The sequence below is a fragment of the Urocitellus parryii genome, chromosome 11 (genome assembly GCF_045843805.1).
Source record: "Urocitellus parryii isolate mUroPar1 chromosome 11, mUroPar1.hap1, whole genome shotgun sequence".
NCBI lineage: Eukaryota > Metazoa > Chordata > Mammalia > Rodentia > Sciuridae > Urocitellus > Urocitellus parryii.
This window is the reverse complement of record NC_135541.1, coordinates 12,859,594-12,874,807: the sequence shown is the minus strand read 5'-3', so window position 1 is coordinate 12,874,807 and position 15,214 is coordinate 12,859,594. Positions and strand designations below refer to the sequence as shown.

Here is a 15,214-nt window from a genome sequence, read left to right as displayed (position 1 = left end):
AGTTAGGAAATGAAACTAGCTCAGAAAAGAATAACAATTAAGCAATTATCAGTTTGTTATCACCCTAGTGTAAATGAGAAGTCAAATCTTTTTCTGGGAACAGGTTTTGATTGGGATAAAGAAGCCTGAGATCTCAGAACATGAAATGAGAATCTGGGGAACTTAAGGACCTCTTGGGAATTTTTCCAGGCAAGACTGGAGAGGCTGCAGAAATCCAATCCTAGATAACAAGGTGTTACAAATCCAAACGATTTAGGATTCCTCAGTAGGAAGTAGCTGCTGCCTTCCTGTGTGGAGATGGGGATGAGATTTTCTTTTCACCAGGGAATTGTGGAGCCTCAGCCAACAGCGGTGGCAGTGGTGGTATCTGCTCTTTTATCCCAGTGGGCGCTTCTGGGGACCCCAGGGGCTGTCATGAATTAAGCATCCACTACATGTAAAGCTTTAATTGAAAAAAAAAAATAGAAGGCAGGCGGACAGGGTGAGGCAGTGTCGCAGGAGTCAGAACTGGGACGGTCAACTATTGTCCACACGACCCTGGCAAGTCTCCAGTTCGTTTTGAGTCTCAATTTCCTTGTGTGTGTGTGTGTGTGTGTGTGTGTGTGTGTGTGATGGTATTGAGCCTTTCTTGGCCTCAGTTTCTCCACTTGGACTTCACAGGACTGCATGAGCTAGTGAAGGCTCAGTGCCATGCCCGATGGCCACTGGACTACTCCGAGATCCGGAGGCTCCTTTTCCCTCAGTGCTACTGAGCGCTCGGGACGAGGCTCTTGCACGGGGCTGGGTGTGCGGGGTGAGGGTGGGAGTGATCGTGATGGAGCCAGCGTGGGGATTAAAAGACCTTATCAACGAGTGTTGCCCCAGCATCCGACGGACGTGAGGAGAAGACCATGGGCTGCCCCCTCAAGGGGCGCGCCACTCCTGGGGTAGGCTTTCCGAAGAGCCCGTCCAGAGCCCTCGGTTAAGGATGCCGACTAGATAGGGCGGGTCAGATCAACTTGGGACCAGGCAAGGTTCCTCCCAAAGAAAGTGGAATTCCGATCCAGGCTTGGCTGGCTCAGTCCCTGCCCAGCTGAGTGACCTTGGACCGGTCACTTTTCCTCCCGCGGCCTCCTCATTCCAATTCCCTCCCAATGGGACAGCGTGTCGACATAATGGATGTGAAATGCGTCGCCAAGGGCCGCAGACTGGTATTTGTTATGCTAATAAGTGCCCGCGGCGGGCGGGTTCCTATCCTCCCGCTTTCGCTCAGGTTAAGCGGTTCTCTCCGCAGGAACTGGGGTTTGTCGCCTCGCCGCCCCTGCGGGCAGGGCTCTGCCGACCGCAGACTCCCAGGCCGTTACCATTGTTCTTCGAGGCTGGGCCGCAGGGGAGGGCTCTCGCAGGCCAGACCTCGCCTTTGGTCTCTCCCTCCGCCCCGCACTCGCCGGCGGCGAGCCCGAGAAGCCCCCTAGCCGATCTTTCCCGAGGCAGGCAGTCAGTCCTAGAGCGCTCCCGAACGGAGACCGAAGACGCGCCCGAACGCTTCCGAAGAATCCCGACCGCTCTCTGTCTCCGGAAAGAGCCGAAGGTGCTTCCCATCCTCGGCCTACCGAGTCATTCCGAAAATACCCGAAGTTTTCCGAGCGGCCGTCCTGCCGGACTGCTGGAGGCGGCCGCAGCGCCATGTTGGATGCTCTGCTCGTTGAGTGAAGAAAATCCGCCGGCATCGCCTGAGCCCCGCTACCGAGAAGGGCGCCGTTTCCCCCGGGGAGGGGGATAAAGACCCCCCGCCGCCGGCCCATGAGGATATTGCCGTGAAAGGTCCGGTCTCTCCGCCTCCTGCCCCCGCCGGGTCCGGCCCCCCCCCTGGGGTCGCGTTGTCACGGAGACCGGCAGCCGGTGGTGCTGGCCCGCGGGGCGGCTGCTGCTGCCGGCGGCGGCGGCGGCGGCGGCGGCGGCGGCGGAGGGCGTGTGTGACCGGCCCCGGCCCCCTCCTCCTCCTCCTCCCAGCCTCCCCCCGGCCCCCCGCTCCCGCCGCCTCCCCGGGTCAGCCCCCAACCCGCCCCCCCGCTGCCCCCGGCCCCTGCACCCCGGCGCGCCCGGTCCCGCTCTGGGGGGGTTGGTGGCTTCGCTTTGCCATGAGTTTACCGCAGAAACCGGCTCTGAAATCAGGCTCAGCGGCTGCAGCAGGAACCGGACCCGGCACCGGAGCGGCGGCGGCGGCGGCGGCGGCAGCAGCAGCAGCGGCAGCAGCGGTACCGCCTCCTCACCCGGCGGCGGCAGCAGCGGCGGCGGCGGCGGCGGCAGCAGCGGCCCCTCCTCACCCGAACATCAGGGCCCTCCAGACCCAGGCGCCCCAACAGTATCCTTTTCACCTTCCTGCCGGCCCTTCGGCTCTCGTTGCCGCAGCCCGGGGGGACCCCGCAGTCCGGGGGGACCCTCTTGCCCGCCGCCACCCTTCAGCCAGGAAAGGGACTGCCGCTCAAGCCCAGGCACCGGGCTTGGCCGGAGCTTTTGGGGTTCCCCGGCAGCAGCACTGCGGGGCGCACTGGGACCCTCCGCAGTACGGTGAAAACTAGCTCCACTCGGCCATGCTTCTGCAGCCCTTCCCTTTTAGATCTGGGGAACATTCTCTCTTGTCGCTGCCTCCTCTTCCTCCTGTGGCCCCCCTCCCCTTTATGGGGCAGAATTTGCTGGTGCCTGGGATCGACCCCGCAGGCGAGGCTTTCCTCTGGTTGTGGTGAGGATACACACCCTCCTACTCCTCCTCTCCCTTCAGCTCCCTTTGCAGCGGGCCTTGGTGGGCTCCCCGAATCATTATTAATACATAATAAACTTTATTGGTAAATTTCCTGTTTGAAACCAATCAGCTCGTTCCCGAGGTAAGTTGGATTTTCAGTCTACGGTGAAACGTACAAAAAAGCCTTCCCTCTGGCTAATGTTTTTTAACGATTGGGGGAGTTGTGATGTGGTTTGTGGTGGAGCGCGATCTAAGGAGGAAATGTTACACCGGACGCTTCCCTGTCTTTGACCTTTTTAAAGGAAGAGGAAGTTAACTGACATTACCCATCACCCCCAAAGGTCTCACTGCTTGGAAGGCTTGTGTTAGGACGAATATTTCTAAAGGGCTTTAATTTGCTCTTCGTAGGCCTGATGTTTTACAGGGTAGCGGGGCTCCTGGAGGAAACGCTAGTATTGTGTCTTACGTTATTTGCTCGAGTGTGGAATTTTGGACAGCTTTGATTGAAAAGTCTTGGTGATGAGGTGTTTTAGTCAAAAACTAGCTGAGGAAGGTAGAACATTTTATTAATGAATTCCATAGAGGTATAGAAAGGTGTTAGTTAGCTACCGAGGGTTGCATTTCATGCACCTCCTCCTTCTCTCATCCCTTGTATTTCTGTTAATCAATAATAATTGGTTGGATGTGTTTTGGGGTTTGAATCATGATGAATTTGATTTTTAGAGATAGTAGGATGTTTGAGTAAGTAACTCCTCCGAGGGCCACAGATTATTTCACAATCTAGTTTGATTCTTGTCTGTATCAATTACTTTGAGAAGGAAAAGGCATCTCCCTTCCAGAGTCATTTCAGGTCATTGGTTTTTGTCAAGTGTCATTTTCTCTGTTCTTTAAATATTGTTAGTCCACATTTTTCACTGCAGGCATTGTGGCGCAGAGGAAAGATAAGTTCCATTCCAGTGTGATGTGTATACTGATTTCACAATGTTTTTATCCTGCATGATTCTGTTCAATTCAGAATTGTTTACCTATGAGAATGTTGAGTGTTGCTCCTGGAAAACCTGGTTAGTTTTGATTAATATCCCTAATTGTTTTACTGTGAGAGAAGGTTGATTGGCTTGCCTGCTTCAAGGTAGAGGTCAGTGCTGGATTTCCTAAGTACTTCTATCTTCCATTAGTACTTTGTGAGCTTAAGTTTTTTTCTAATTTCAGTTTTTTCCCCCTTATTTTCCATACTCTTGGGTAAGACTGGAAGTTTCTGTATTGTGTCACCAAGTGCATTATTCATTATCTGCATCTTTGCGATGTTTTGGCAATTAAATGGAAGTAACAAGTAGGACTGCATTGCTGACTATGACAGTGCTTGGTGAATTGGGTAACTTCCTAGACACACAGACTGTGATTTGAGTGTTTTTTAAGTTTGCTTTTCTCAGTGGTTTTTCGCGAAGAGAGGACTTCTAAAAGCTGAGTTGGTTGTAACAGAAGTAGTTACTAGTTCTGCAACTTAATTTTGCTTTGAATAAAAGAAACAGTTGTTAAAGATAAATTTAAGATATTATTTTCAGTGGGGATCAGTTTTAAACTTATCTGGTATATTAGATACTTAGTTTTATGTAACGTCAAGGTTTAATTTTGTCTCATGTCATTGAATCTAAAATTAATTTTCCTCTTGATGTATATTCTTCAACTCGTTACCTTCCTTTCCCTTTGCTTTATGTACTGAAAGGTTACAATTGCTAAAATATAAACACATTATATAAATAGTAAATGAGTTAGAGGTTACAGATTTCATCAGAACACACTAGCGGGGAAATGATATCAACTGGTAATGGAAACTGGTTAGAAATGGATTGAAACAGAGCAGTTCTGTTTTTCTAACCTGAGGGAATGTGTGAATTTGTATTTAACACAGTGGTCATCATGTGATTAGTTGATAACATTGAAGCATCCAGGCTGGAGTGCAGAACTAGAGTTGCTTTTTCCATAGCTTGAATAGATCAGTTCCTCAAAATATATGGGTACAGCTGTTTGCATCAAATTAAGGAGTTCAGACATTTTTAATATATATAAATAGGAGCGAGAGAGTCATATGGCAAGGTGTCCTTCATTTGTACTTAGTGTTCAAGTCACAAATCATAAAACGAAGGGAAATGTTAGCAATAATGAATTTGAATGTAAACTGGAACCTGCTTAAGTAGGCATCAGTTTTTCATGGCGGGACCCATAAAACCATTTCAAGTAGAAATGACCTCTTTGACTGTGAAGATGGGGCTTGGTAGATAGTAGGGGCTGGAAGAAGAAAACTCTGATATGAATAATGCTAAAAGCAAGGGAGAAATATGCTTAGAATTTTGATAACATAAGCCGACATGGAACTTAGAGTTTTTATTAAATTGTCACTTCAAAATATTTGCATTGAAGTCAGACACAGTGGTGCATGCCTGTAATTCCAGCTGCTTGGAAAGCTGAGGTAGGATTGCAAGTTCAAAGCCAGCCTAGGCAATTTAGGGAGACTCTCTCAAATTTAAAAGGACCAAGGGATGTAGCTTAGTGGTAGAGTGCCTGCCCAGCATTTGTGAGACCTAGGATTCTATCCCTAGTACTGGGGGAAAAAAACTGCTGTGAGATCTGCTTACCCCAACCTATTAAGAGGTTGAGGGCTGGGCCGGGTGGTGCACACCTATAATCCCAGTGGTTTTAGGAGGCTGAGACAGGAAGATCCTAAATTGAAAGCCTCAGCAAGTTAGTGAGGCCCAAAGCAACTCAGTGAGAGCCTGTGTCTAAATAAAATACAAAATAGGCCTGGGAATGTGGCTCAGTGGTAGAGTTCACCTGCCCAAAAGAAAAAGAGGTTGAGAGAGGCTGTGTTGAGAATATTTAACATTTTTTTGGAAGGGTTGGTGATTTAACCACTTTGACTTTTTTTTTTTTTTTGGTGCTGGGAATGGAAGCCAGGGCCTAGACATGCTAGGCAAGTGCTCTACCAATGAGCTAAACCCCTAATCCTTTAAATTTTTTTTTTTTTTGGGGTACCAGGGATTGAACCCAGGGGTGCTTACCCAGGCTGGCTTTGAACTGTAGATCTTCCTGCCTCAGCCTTTCAAGCCTCTGGGATTACAGGTGCATGTAACCGGCTTAATATTGTTTTGAGGCTGGGTCTCCTCAGTTGCTCAGGCTGGCCTCAAACTTGGGATTGATTTTGGAATTGATTGAATTTGTTATCCTTTTGTCTCAGTGTCTGGAATAGCTGGGATTATAAGCATGTACCATCGCACTTGGCTCAACTTTTACATTTTGATGAAAGCTGCTTTGACCTTTTCCACAGAAAATTGTCCATACACAGAAAATCTGGTTTAGATTTTTCAGGGCATTCTTGGGTCCCTGTTAAAAGTCTAACTCTTTAGATTGAAACTGGTCATCCTTCAGATTATCAAGACAAATGAGTTTGAATTCAGGTGCCCAAATAGTTTTTACTTAAACAGAACATCTTTATAGTCTATTATGAACACAAAGCTTTTTTCTTTATATGAAAAGACTTCAGAGTGTAATATCTCTCAGGGCTGTAGACATTTCTGGGGAGTCTAGTTGCTGTTTTGGGGCAGCCAGATTGATGAAGAAAATTAGGCTGGGTAAGGTGGTGCATACCTGTAATCCCAGAGGCTCAGGAGGCTGAGACAGGAGGATTCTGAGTTCAAAGCCAGCCTCGGCAATTTAGCAAGGTCCTAAGCAACTCAGTGAGATCCTGTCTGTAAATGAAATACAAAATAGAGCTGGGGATGTGGCTCCGTAGTTGTGAGCCCCTGAGTTCAATCCCTGGTAGCCCACTCCCCAAGAAAAAAGAAAATCAGTGCGTTCTTTGAAGGAACTAAATTTGTAAAAGACCTATGTCAACCAGAAAATGGCTGTGTCTTGAGCTGTTTTGTAATAGATATATGATATTATTATTTTGTACTGGCAATAGAACCCATGGGTACTTTACCACAGACTATATATTCCAATCCTTTTTATTTTGAAACAGGGTCTTGCTGAGTTGCTTAGGGTCTCACTAAGTTGCTGAGGCTGGCCTCAAACTTACCATCCTGCTGCCTCAACCTCCTCAGTTCCTGGGATTATAACAAGTACGTGCTAACTCTGTTATGCATCTAGTCTGGGAAGAAGGAATTAGGGATTCCTAGAAGAAGTTGACATCTGAACTAAATTAGATGCAGTGTGCCACTACACCTAGCTGATATATGTGATTAAAAACCAATATTCCTGTTGCTGTTTTTTTTTCTTTTGTATTATAGTTTTCCTTTTTTAAAAAAAATGTTTTTAGTTGTAGATGAACACAATACCTTTATTTTGTTTGTTTAGTTTTTTTATGTGATGCTGGGGATTGAACCCAGTGTGTCATGTGTGCTAGGCAAGTATTCTACCACTGAGCCACAACCCCAGCCCTATAGTTTTTCTTTTTTTTCCACCCTCTGTTGATTTTCAGTTTTATCTTACAGGTTGGAGCCAGTAATGTTTGCTGTATTCTTTTTTCCTCTTTGCCAAAGCTAGATCTAAAAAATAACATTAGTAGCAATAATAATAATATCCATTTATTGAGTGCCTACTATCTGGGAACCATACATGCATGATTTTATTTATTTCTCCAAGAATTTTAATAAGGTAGATATTGTTGCTGTTTTACGGATAAGGAAACTGGAGTGCAGAGTAGTTAGTAATGTTGCCAGGGTTATCTGCCTAGTAAAGGGTGGTCTGTGATTTGCACTGCTATGACTGACTCCAAGCCTATAGTTGCCGTTTTTATTATGCTGTGCTATTTCTTATGCAACCTGCATGTAAGAATGAGAGGAAGAATACTCTCCTATATTTGAGAGTCAGGGGAAAGTCTATATACAGAAAAGAAGCTCTGTGGAGTAATCTAGAACATAGTGATACTGTACCATACTTAATTAGTTCATAGCTACAAACTGCTAGACAAGTAGGTTATCTTTATCTCACTGATCTTTAAGCAGAGATTCTTTTTTTTTAAAGAAATATTTTTTAAAGAGAGAGAGAGAGAATTTTTTAATATTTATTTTTTAGTTTTCGGCAGACACAACATCTTTGTTTGTATGTGGTGCTGAGGATCGAACCCGGGCTGCACGCATTCCAGGCGAGCGCACTACCGCTTGAGCCACATCCCCAGCCCCATGCTAAAACTCTATCCATTTGTCATTGTTAAAATGAAGAGGACTTCCATTTGGGTCAATTATATTGGAGCTTTGGCATAAGTGGTAAAGTTGGGCTGGGGTTGTGGCTCAGTGGTAGAGCACTTGCCTAGCATGTGTGAGGCACTGGGTTTGATTCTCAGCACCACATATAAAACAAATAAATCAATAAAGTCCATTAATAACTAATAAAAATATTTTTAAAAAGTGGTAAGTTGAATTCATTTGTTCATTTATTCAGCACCTTCTGTGTGCCAGACTGGTGCTAGGTCTGGGGTTGAGGACTCAAAGAACTTGGTCCAGAAAGGTAAACAGATAAGATATCATGAGACAAGTACAGTGCTAACTCTATTATGCATCTAGTCTGGGAAGAAGGAATTAGGGATTCCTAGAAGTTGACATCTGAACTAAATCAGAAGGATGAGTGTTACCTCAGGCTTACCTAGCTTCTCTTCTGCCACCTACTTTTCCTAATTCCATTGCTGTTGCTGATGCAAGGAATTTTAATAAAGTGCATTTCAATAATGTTTGAGTTTTTTTTTTTTTTTTAATTTATTTGTTGGATCTGGGAAGCTAGTGAAGGTGCCATAGAAAGCATTGGTAAAGGGGCTGGGGATGTGGCTCAAGCGGTAGCGCGCTCGCCTGGCATGCGTGCAGCCAGGGTTCGATCCTCAGCACCACATACAAACAAAGATGTTGTGTCCGTTGAAAACTAGAAAATAAATTAAAAATTAAAAAAAAAAGCAGTGGTAAAAACACTTATTGCTATAGATTCAAAGTGTCTTCTGCACTATAACCTCAGAAATTAATTTATGAAGAGAAATGCAACTAATCTTTGCTAGTTTTCCCACTTTATTATATAATAACCCTCCCTTTTTGATATTAAATACTGGCTTACAAATGGTACCTGCTAGCCTTAAAATGTATGATTTAGTTTGGTATATTCAGCAGTGCCTCTGACATGCAGTAGAAAAATCTGGGTTTGAGTTTGGCTCTTCCATTTTAATAAATGTATTGTATTACAGTAGTCACATTAACTGCTTCTGGTGTCAAGTTTTCCCTTCTCTAAAATATAGAGGTTATCTTGGGAGGCTGGGGCAGGAGAATTGCAAGTTTGAGATGAACTTGGGCAACTTGTGAGACCTCAGCAATTTAGGGAAACCGTGTCAAAAATTAAAAACTAAATGGTGGCACATGCCTGTAATTTGAGCAACTTGGAGACTGAGGCAGGAGGACTGACTGATTGCCCTTTGGAGGCCAGCCTCAGCAATTTTGTGAGACCCTGTCTCAAAATTAAAAATTTAAAGGCCTGGGGGGAGCTGGCATTGTAGTTCGGTGATAGAGTGCTTGCCTAGCATGTGTGAAAGAAAACAAGAGTATTTATGACATTTATAACTAAGAGGAAAAAAAATGCTCAGGCATGTAGCTCAGTTGTAAAGTGCTTCTGAGTTCAATCCCAAGATCCCAAACCCTTCCCCCAAATTAAAAAAAAAATAGATTCACTTATCTAGTGATCTTGATTTATATATAATTGGTTGTGATTCTAAAGATTATGCTTTGAGGTTTGTTTTGTTCTTCCATGTTTAGGGGAAGGATTTATAGGGACTAGTTGATGGTATTTGTCTTATGGACAGTGACATTTTTGTAGGACAACTTATTATTTTTTTAAGTCTTTTTTTAGTTGTTGATAGACCTTTATTAATTGATATGCGGTGCTGAGAATCCAACCCAGTGCCTTACACATGCCAGGCAAGTGCGGTACTGCTGAGCCTCTAGTTTTCGTCTTATTATTGGGTTTAGCCAAAGAGATTAAAGTGCCCCAATCCTGTTAGCTAGTATCAGTTGTGGGATGTTTTGAGACCAAAGGGTCTTATTTAGTGTCTGGCTCATTCAGTTGGTTCATTGTGAAGTATGAGGGAAAAAGTAAGTTCTGGAATAGACTCCTGTGATAAGACATAATCTATTTTTACTTTAAGAATAATACATTGGGGCTGGGATTGTGGCTCAGCGGTAGAGCGCTCACCTAGCATGGGCTGGACCCGGTTCGATCTTCAGCACCACATAAAAATAAAGGCATTGTGTTGTGTCCATCTACACCTAAAAAAATAAATATATATTTTTTTTAAAAAGAATAATACATTGACCTAAAATAATAGGAAACTATTATTTTCCTGATTTTTAGCCGTGCATATGACTTCAAGCAGTGAATAAACTGCAGCTGAGATTTACATGGATGAAATACTGTAGGATCTCAAGCTACTTCTGAATTCTCAAATGGCTTCTAGTTCCTTGGCTTGCTGCCAACCAGAAGGCGGTTTTTCAATCTCCTGTAGCCTCAGCTGAAATTTGAGACAGTTTAAGCTATTTTAAGTGTATGTGAAATTTGTCAGTTTTTATGACCTGTATTAACTAGTAGTTGCTTTTTACTTTTTTTGAGCCCGGTGTGTGCTGGCTGAGTCTTGTCAATAGAATGTAAACTCCATGAAAGCAGATTTTTGTCTTTTTTATTCACTGTGGACTTGTCAGCACCTATAATAGTGCTTGGCAGACAGTAGGCAATTGGTAAATATTTATCACATGAAATGTTGAGTAAGTTGGAGTCTGGGGATCAATTTCAGGTAAGTTTTAGGGCAAAAATAGATGGCATCACAACTCAATTTTAGCATTCGGGAGTGCCCTAAAATTGTTTTGCCCTGATATGTAATTGAATTGAAAATGGTTCTGTAATTTCCTTTGAGATGGGATATCATTGACCCAGTTTATAAAACTAAAGTGGCAGACTTGGATTTGAAGCATATTATTGAGGTTTAGGGTTGATATAAAGACCACAGAGGAACATCTATAGTCTATAGTCAAATGTTAGTGTTCAAAAACTTGTTTTGTGATTACATGAAGCAGGAAATTTAAAAAATAGAGAAAAACAGGAAGTAAGAATCATCTATAATCTTGTTATGTAGGGGTCACCACTATTAACATTTAATATTTCTTTCCTGTTCTTTTTTTTTTGTATAGAAATTATTTTTGCTGGGGACTGAACCCAGGACCACCTGTGCCCTGAACATGTGCCCACTATGGATTTTAATTTGTTGAACTTAAAATTTTGTCCTTTTTTGTAATATAACTTTTTTTTTTTTTTTTTTTTTTGTGGTTCTGAGGATTGAACCCAGAGCCTTGTGCATGCAAGGCAAGCATTCTACCAACTGAGCTATATCTCTAGCCCCTTTTTAAAAATATAACTTAAGGTCAAATTCTGTACAGTTTGTATCTTTTGAAGTTTTTTTTCTCTTTCTTATGGCACTGGAGATTGAATTTGGGGCCTTGCACATGCTAGGCAAGTTCTTTACCACTGAGCTACACCCAGCTTTTGCATCTTTGTTATTTTGTTACTTGACTGTATCTTTTATCAAAAAGTACCAGCTGGGTGCAGCGGTGGTACACGCCTATAATACCAGCTGCCTGAGGTAGGAGGATTATGAGTTCAAAGCCACCCTCAGCAAAAGTGAGGTACTAAATAACTAGGCGAGACCCTGTCTCTAAATAAAATACAGAAATAGGGCTGGGGATATGACTCAGTGGTGGAGTTCAATCCCCAGTACAAAAAAAAAAAAAAAAAGTCCCCCCAAAAATTAAAAAAAAATTTATTGGTGCATTATAATTATTCATAACTGTGAGATTCATTGGAAATATTCACTTTTGAATAGCTAGTTTAGAATATAAATGAACTTTTGGTTCTCAGGAATGGTCTTTTTACTGTTGGTGTGTGGCTCAGAAGTTATGACTGCTCATTAGAAAGAGGAGAGCTCAGGGGCTGGAGATATATAGCCCAGTTGGTAGAGTCCTTGCCTTGCATGCACAAGGCCCTGGGTTCAATCCCCAGTACCACAAACAAAACAAAACAAAACAAAACAAAACAAACTCTCAAACCTTTATCAGTAAGTCAAACATTTTTCAGTTATTGTGTCTGTAATAATTTACAATGCTAAAACTCAAATGCAACATCACATTTTCCTCTCATGATTATTTACATTAATTTATTTTTTAGAAACCACTGTAATCCATATATTCATACTAAATTTTGAAAAAAGCTAGTGGCCAGAGTGGTGTTTGTATACATATATAGTCTTCCCTCCCCTCCTGTTTTCTCTTTTTCTCTCTTTTTCTTTCATTGATGGAACAGAGGATTGAACCCAGGGGTGCTATACCATTGAGCTATGTCCCCAGCCCTTTTAATTTTTTTTGGTTTTGAGGTGAGATCTCCCTCAGTTGCCCAGGCTGGTCTTGAACTTGCTCCACCCACCCCCCTCCCTGTTTCAGCCTCCTGACTTTTGGGGATTATGGGCATCACCACCATGCCCAGTTTATTTCCTTGATTTTTTTTTTTAACTTGGTTTTCAGGAAGTGTTAATATTATCTAGGGAGTGATTAAAGGAAGGAGGAAAAGACCATAAAGGATTCAGGTGGAGCTAGGAAAGCAGGCTTGAAGTCTGGGAACAAACAGAATTTTGGAATGACAAGAAAAGTAAGCAGAGAAGAAGAGTACAGCCAGTTTTGAATCAGAATATATCAGAATATAATATTTCAAGGAGAATGGAAAGGATTGAACCCTGAAGGTAGAAAAAAGGAATGTAGGGGCTGGGGATGTGGCTCAATCGGTAGCCGGGTTCGATCCTCAGCACCACATACCAACAAAGATGTTGTGTCCGCCGAGAACTAAAAAAAAAATAAATATTAAAAATTCTCTCTCTCTCTCTCCTCTCTCTCACTCTCTCTTTAAAAAAAAAAAAAAAAAGAAAAAAGGAATGTAAGAAAGGATAAATTGGATGACTCCTGACTTTTTTTTTCTTTTTAGTAGGCCCTAGGAAATAGTACATAACCATATAAGTTGCCCCCAGTTCTCCCTGCCCTAGGCAAGTACTAATCTAATTTCTGTCTCATGTATATAATATTATATAAGTATAGAAGTCTGAGACCCTAGGTTTAATATTTGGCACTTCAGTAACAAACAAACGAAGACAAAACAAAAAACTTGAGAGATCAGTTAAAAAGAAAGAAAAGAACTTGAGACTACTGTAGGCAGGGTTTGTATGGAAAGAGGGGATATGTATTATGAGCAGGTGACCAGCATGAGCAAAGATTTGGGCTTGGAACAAGCATGGTGTATGCTGCATTTTCAGGGACCTGATCCATGGGCTTGGAGTGGAGGATTCTGGTGGCAGAATATGCAAGATAATGAATCTAGGTTCTAGGGGTTTGGGGATGAATAGAAGAAGTTAGACTTTTTATATATGTGAATTCTTTTTTTTTTCTTTTTGTTACTAGGGATTGAATGCAGGATCTTGGAAATACAATATTTATCTTTGTATTGTTGAGCTGTGAGTTATTTTGGGCTGGGATGTAGCATAGCATCAAAGCGTCTGCCTTACATTTGCAAAGCCCTGAGTTTGACCCCCAGTTTAAAAAAAAAAAAAAAGACGAGTTATCTTTATATTCTGAGTATAGACCATTTGTCAGAATCGGGATTTTCAAACTTTCCCTGAATCAGTCTTTTCATTTTCTTGATGATGTCTCTTGAAGGGCGAAAGTTTTTTTTAAATTTTATTTATTTTTTTGTGGTATTAGGGATTGAACCCAGGGGTATTTTACCACTGAGCTTTGCCCCCCAACTCTTTTAAATTTTGAAACAGTGAGATAGTGTCTTGTTAAGTTGCCCAGGCTGGCCTTGAACTTTATGGTCCTCGTGCCCCAGTCTCTGGAATATAGTGGGATTGTCAGTAGGAGCTGCTGTACCTAGCTTAAACCAAATTTTCGAAGATTTAGTCCTGTTTTGTTTTTTTTTTTCCCCTAAGAGTTTTATAATATTAGGTCTTTGATCCATTTCAAATTATTTTCTGTGTACAATGTAAAGTGGAGGTCCAACTTTATTATTTTGTATGCAGATATTTGTTGTCTCAGTACCGTTTCTTGAAAAGACAGTTCTTTGCCTAGTGAGTTATCTTAGTGCCTTGTCAAAAGTCATTTGTATGGGGACTGGGGATGTGGCTCAAGCGGTAGTGCACTCGCCTGGCATGCGTGCGGCCCAGGTTCGATCCTCAGCACCACATACCAACAAAGATGTTGTGTCCGCCGAGAACTAAAAATAAATAAATAAATAATGAAAAAAAAAAAGTCATTTGTATTTCTTTTCTCTCTTCTTTTGTGGTGCTAGGGATTGAACCCAGTGCCTCCCACATGCTAGGCAAGCACTGTACCTCCAGGCTTCATCCCTAGCCCTGTATTTCTTTTTTTTTGTTGTTGTTGAGAAACCGACATTGAAACAGTATTTTTGAAACTTTGTTTTTGTGCAAATTAAAATCTGAAGTGGGAAGATTAGGAGAATAGAAATGGCATCACAACTACAACTAGTTTTTTTTTTTGTTGTTGTTGTTGTTGTTTTTTAGTACTGGGGATTGTACCCAAGGTACTTAACCACTTAGCCACATCCCCAGCTCTTTTTATTTTGGGACTGGATCTTGCTGAGTTGCTTAGGGCTTTGCTAAATTGCTGAGATTGGTCTCAAACTCGAGATCCTCCTGTCTCAGCCTCCCGAGCTGCTGGGATTACGGACTTGTGCCACTGCACCTGGCACATGTAAAGTTTTATAATCAAGCATTTAAAATTTACTGAGAGATGTACTGTTCATAAAATATGGCCTATTGAATAACTGAACTTCTATCATTTCTAACGTTCTTATAAAACAGAAAAACTAATGAAATATTCTGGCTGCTTTTATTCTTAAGGTAAATTCCCACTAGGCAAGGATAGCCTTGTAAAAAATAAAAGTATAGGCAGTTGACTACTTTACTGTTCTGGGGCAGACTTGGAATTGTGTATGAAGTTACAGATTCTTGGGTTATTGTATTTCACATTAAATGTTAGTTCTGTCCCAAAGTATTTAAGTAATTTTAAATTTGATTTTTGATTTACAAGGTTATATCCTCAGGCTATTCTAATATATACATTATTATTTAAAATTTTTTAAAAAGTTGTTGATGGACCTTTATTTTATTTAATTGTATGTGGTGCCGAGAATCGAACTCAGCGCCTCATGCATGCCAGACAAGGATGCTACCACTGAGCCACAACCCCAGCCCCATATGCATTATTTTAAAGAAACAGAATTTGGTAAATATAGCCTCTGTCAAACAGGATTCTTTTTGCTATTTAGAAAAAGATCACGTGAAAGGAGAGGCATTTTATAATTTTGCAGGTCTAATAAAAACCTTGGTTATTGGTTTTGGACAGAATTTTCCACTAGAAA

General features: G+C 42.2%; 1 protein-coding gene across 7 annotated transcripts in view; it reads left to right on the top strand.

Moving 5' to 3' along the window:
• The first annotated feature begins 2,042 nt into the window (after positions 1-2,042).
• Eif4g3 (eukaryotic translation initiation factor 4 gamma 3) overlaps positions 2,043-15,214 on the top strand; it is a 196,829-nt gene continuing 183,657 nt past the window's right edge. For 3 of the 7 annotated variants that reach the window (XM_077791290.1, XM_077791289.1, XM_077791288.1), the window contains exon 1: positions 2,043-2,344. In XM_077791290.1, the coding sequence (XP_077647416.1) occupies positions 2,121-2,344 (224 nt within the window). In that variant the 5' untranslated portion in view covers positions 2,043-2,120. Of the gene's footprint in view, positions 2,345-2,851; positions 2,865-15,214 lie in introns of those variants that run through there. The other 4 variants (XM_077791292.1, XM_077791293.1, XM_077791291.1 and 1 more) reach the window with 3 other exon arrangements.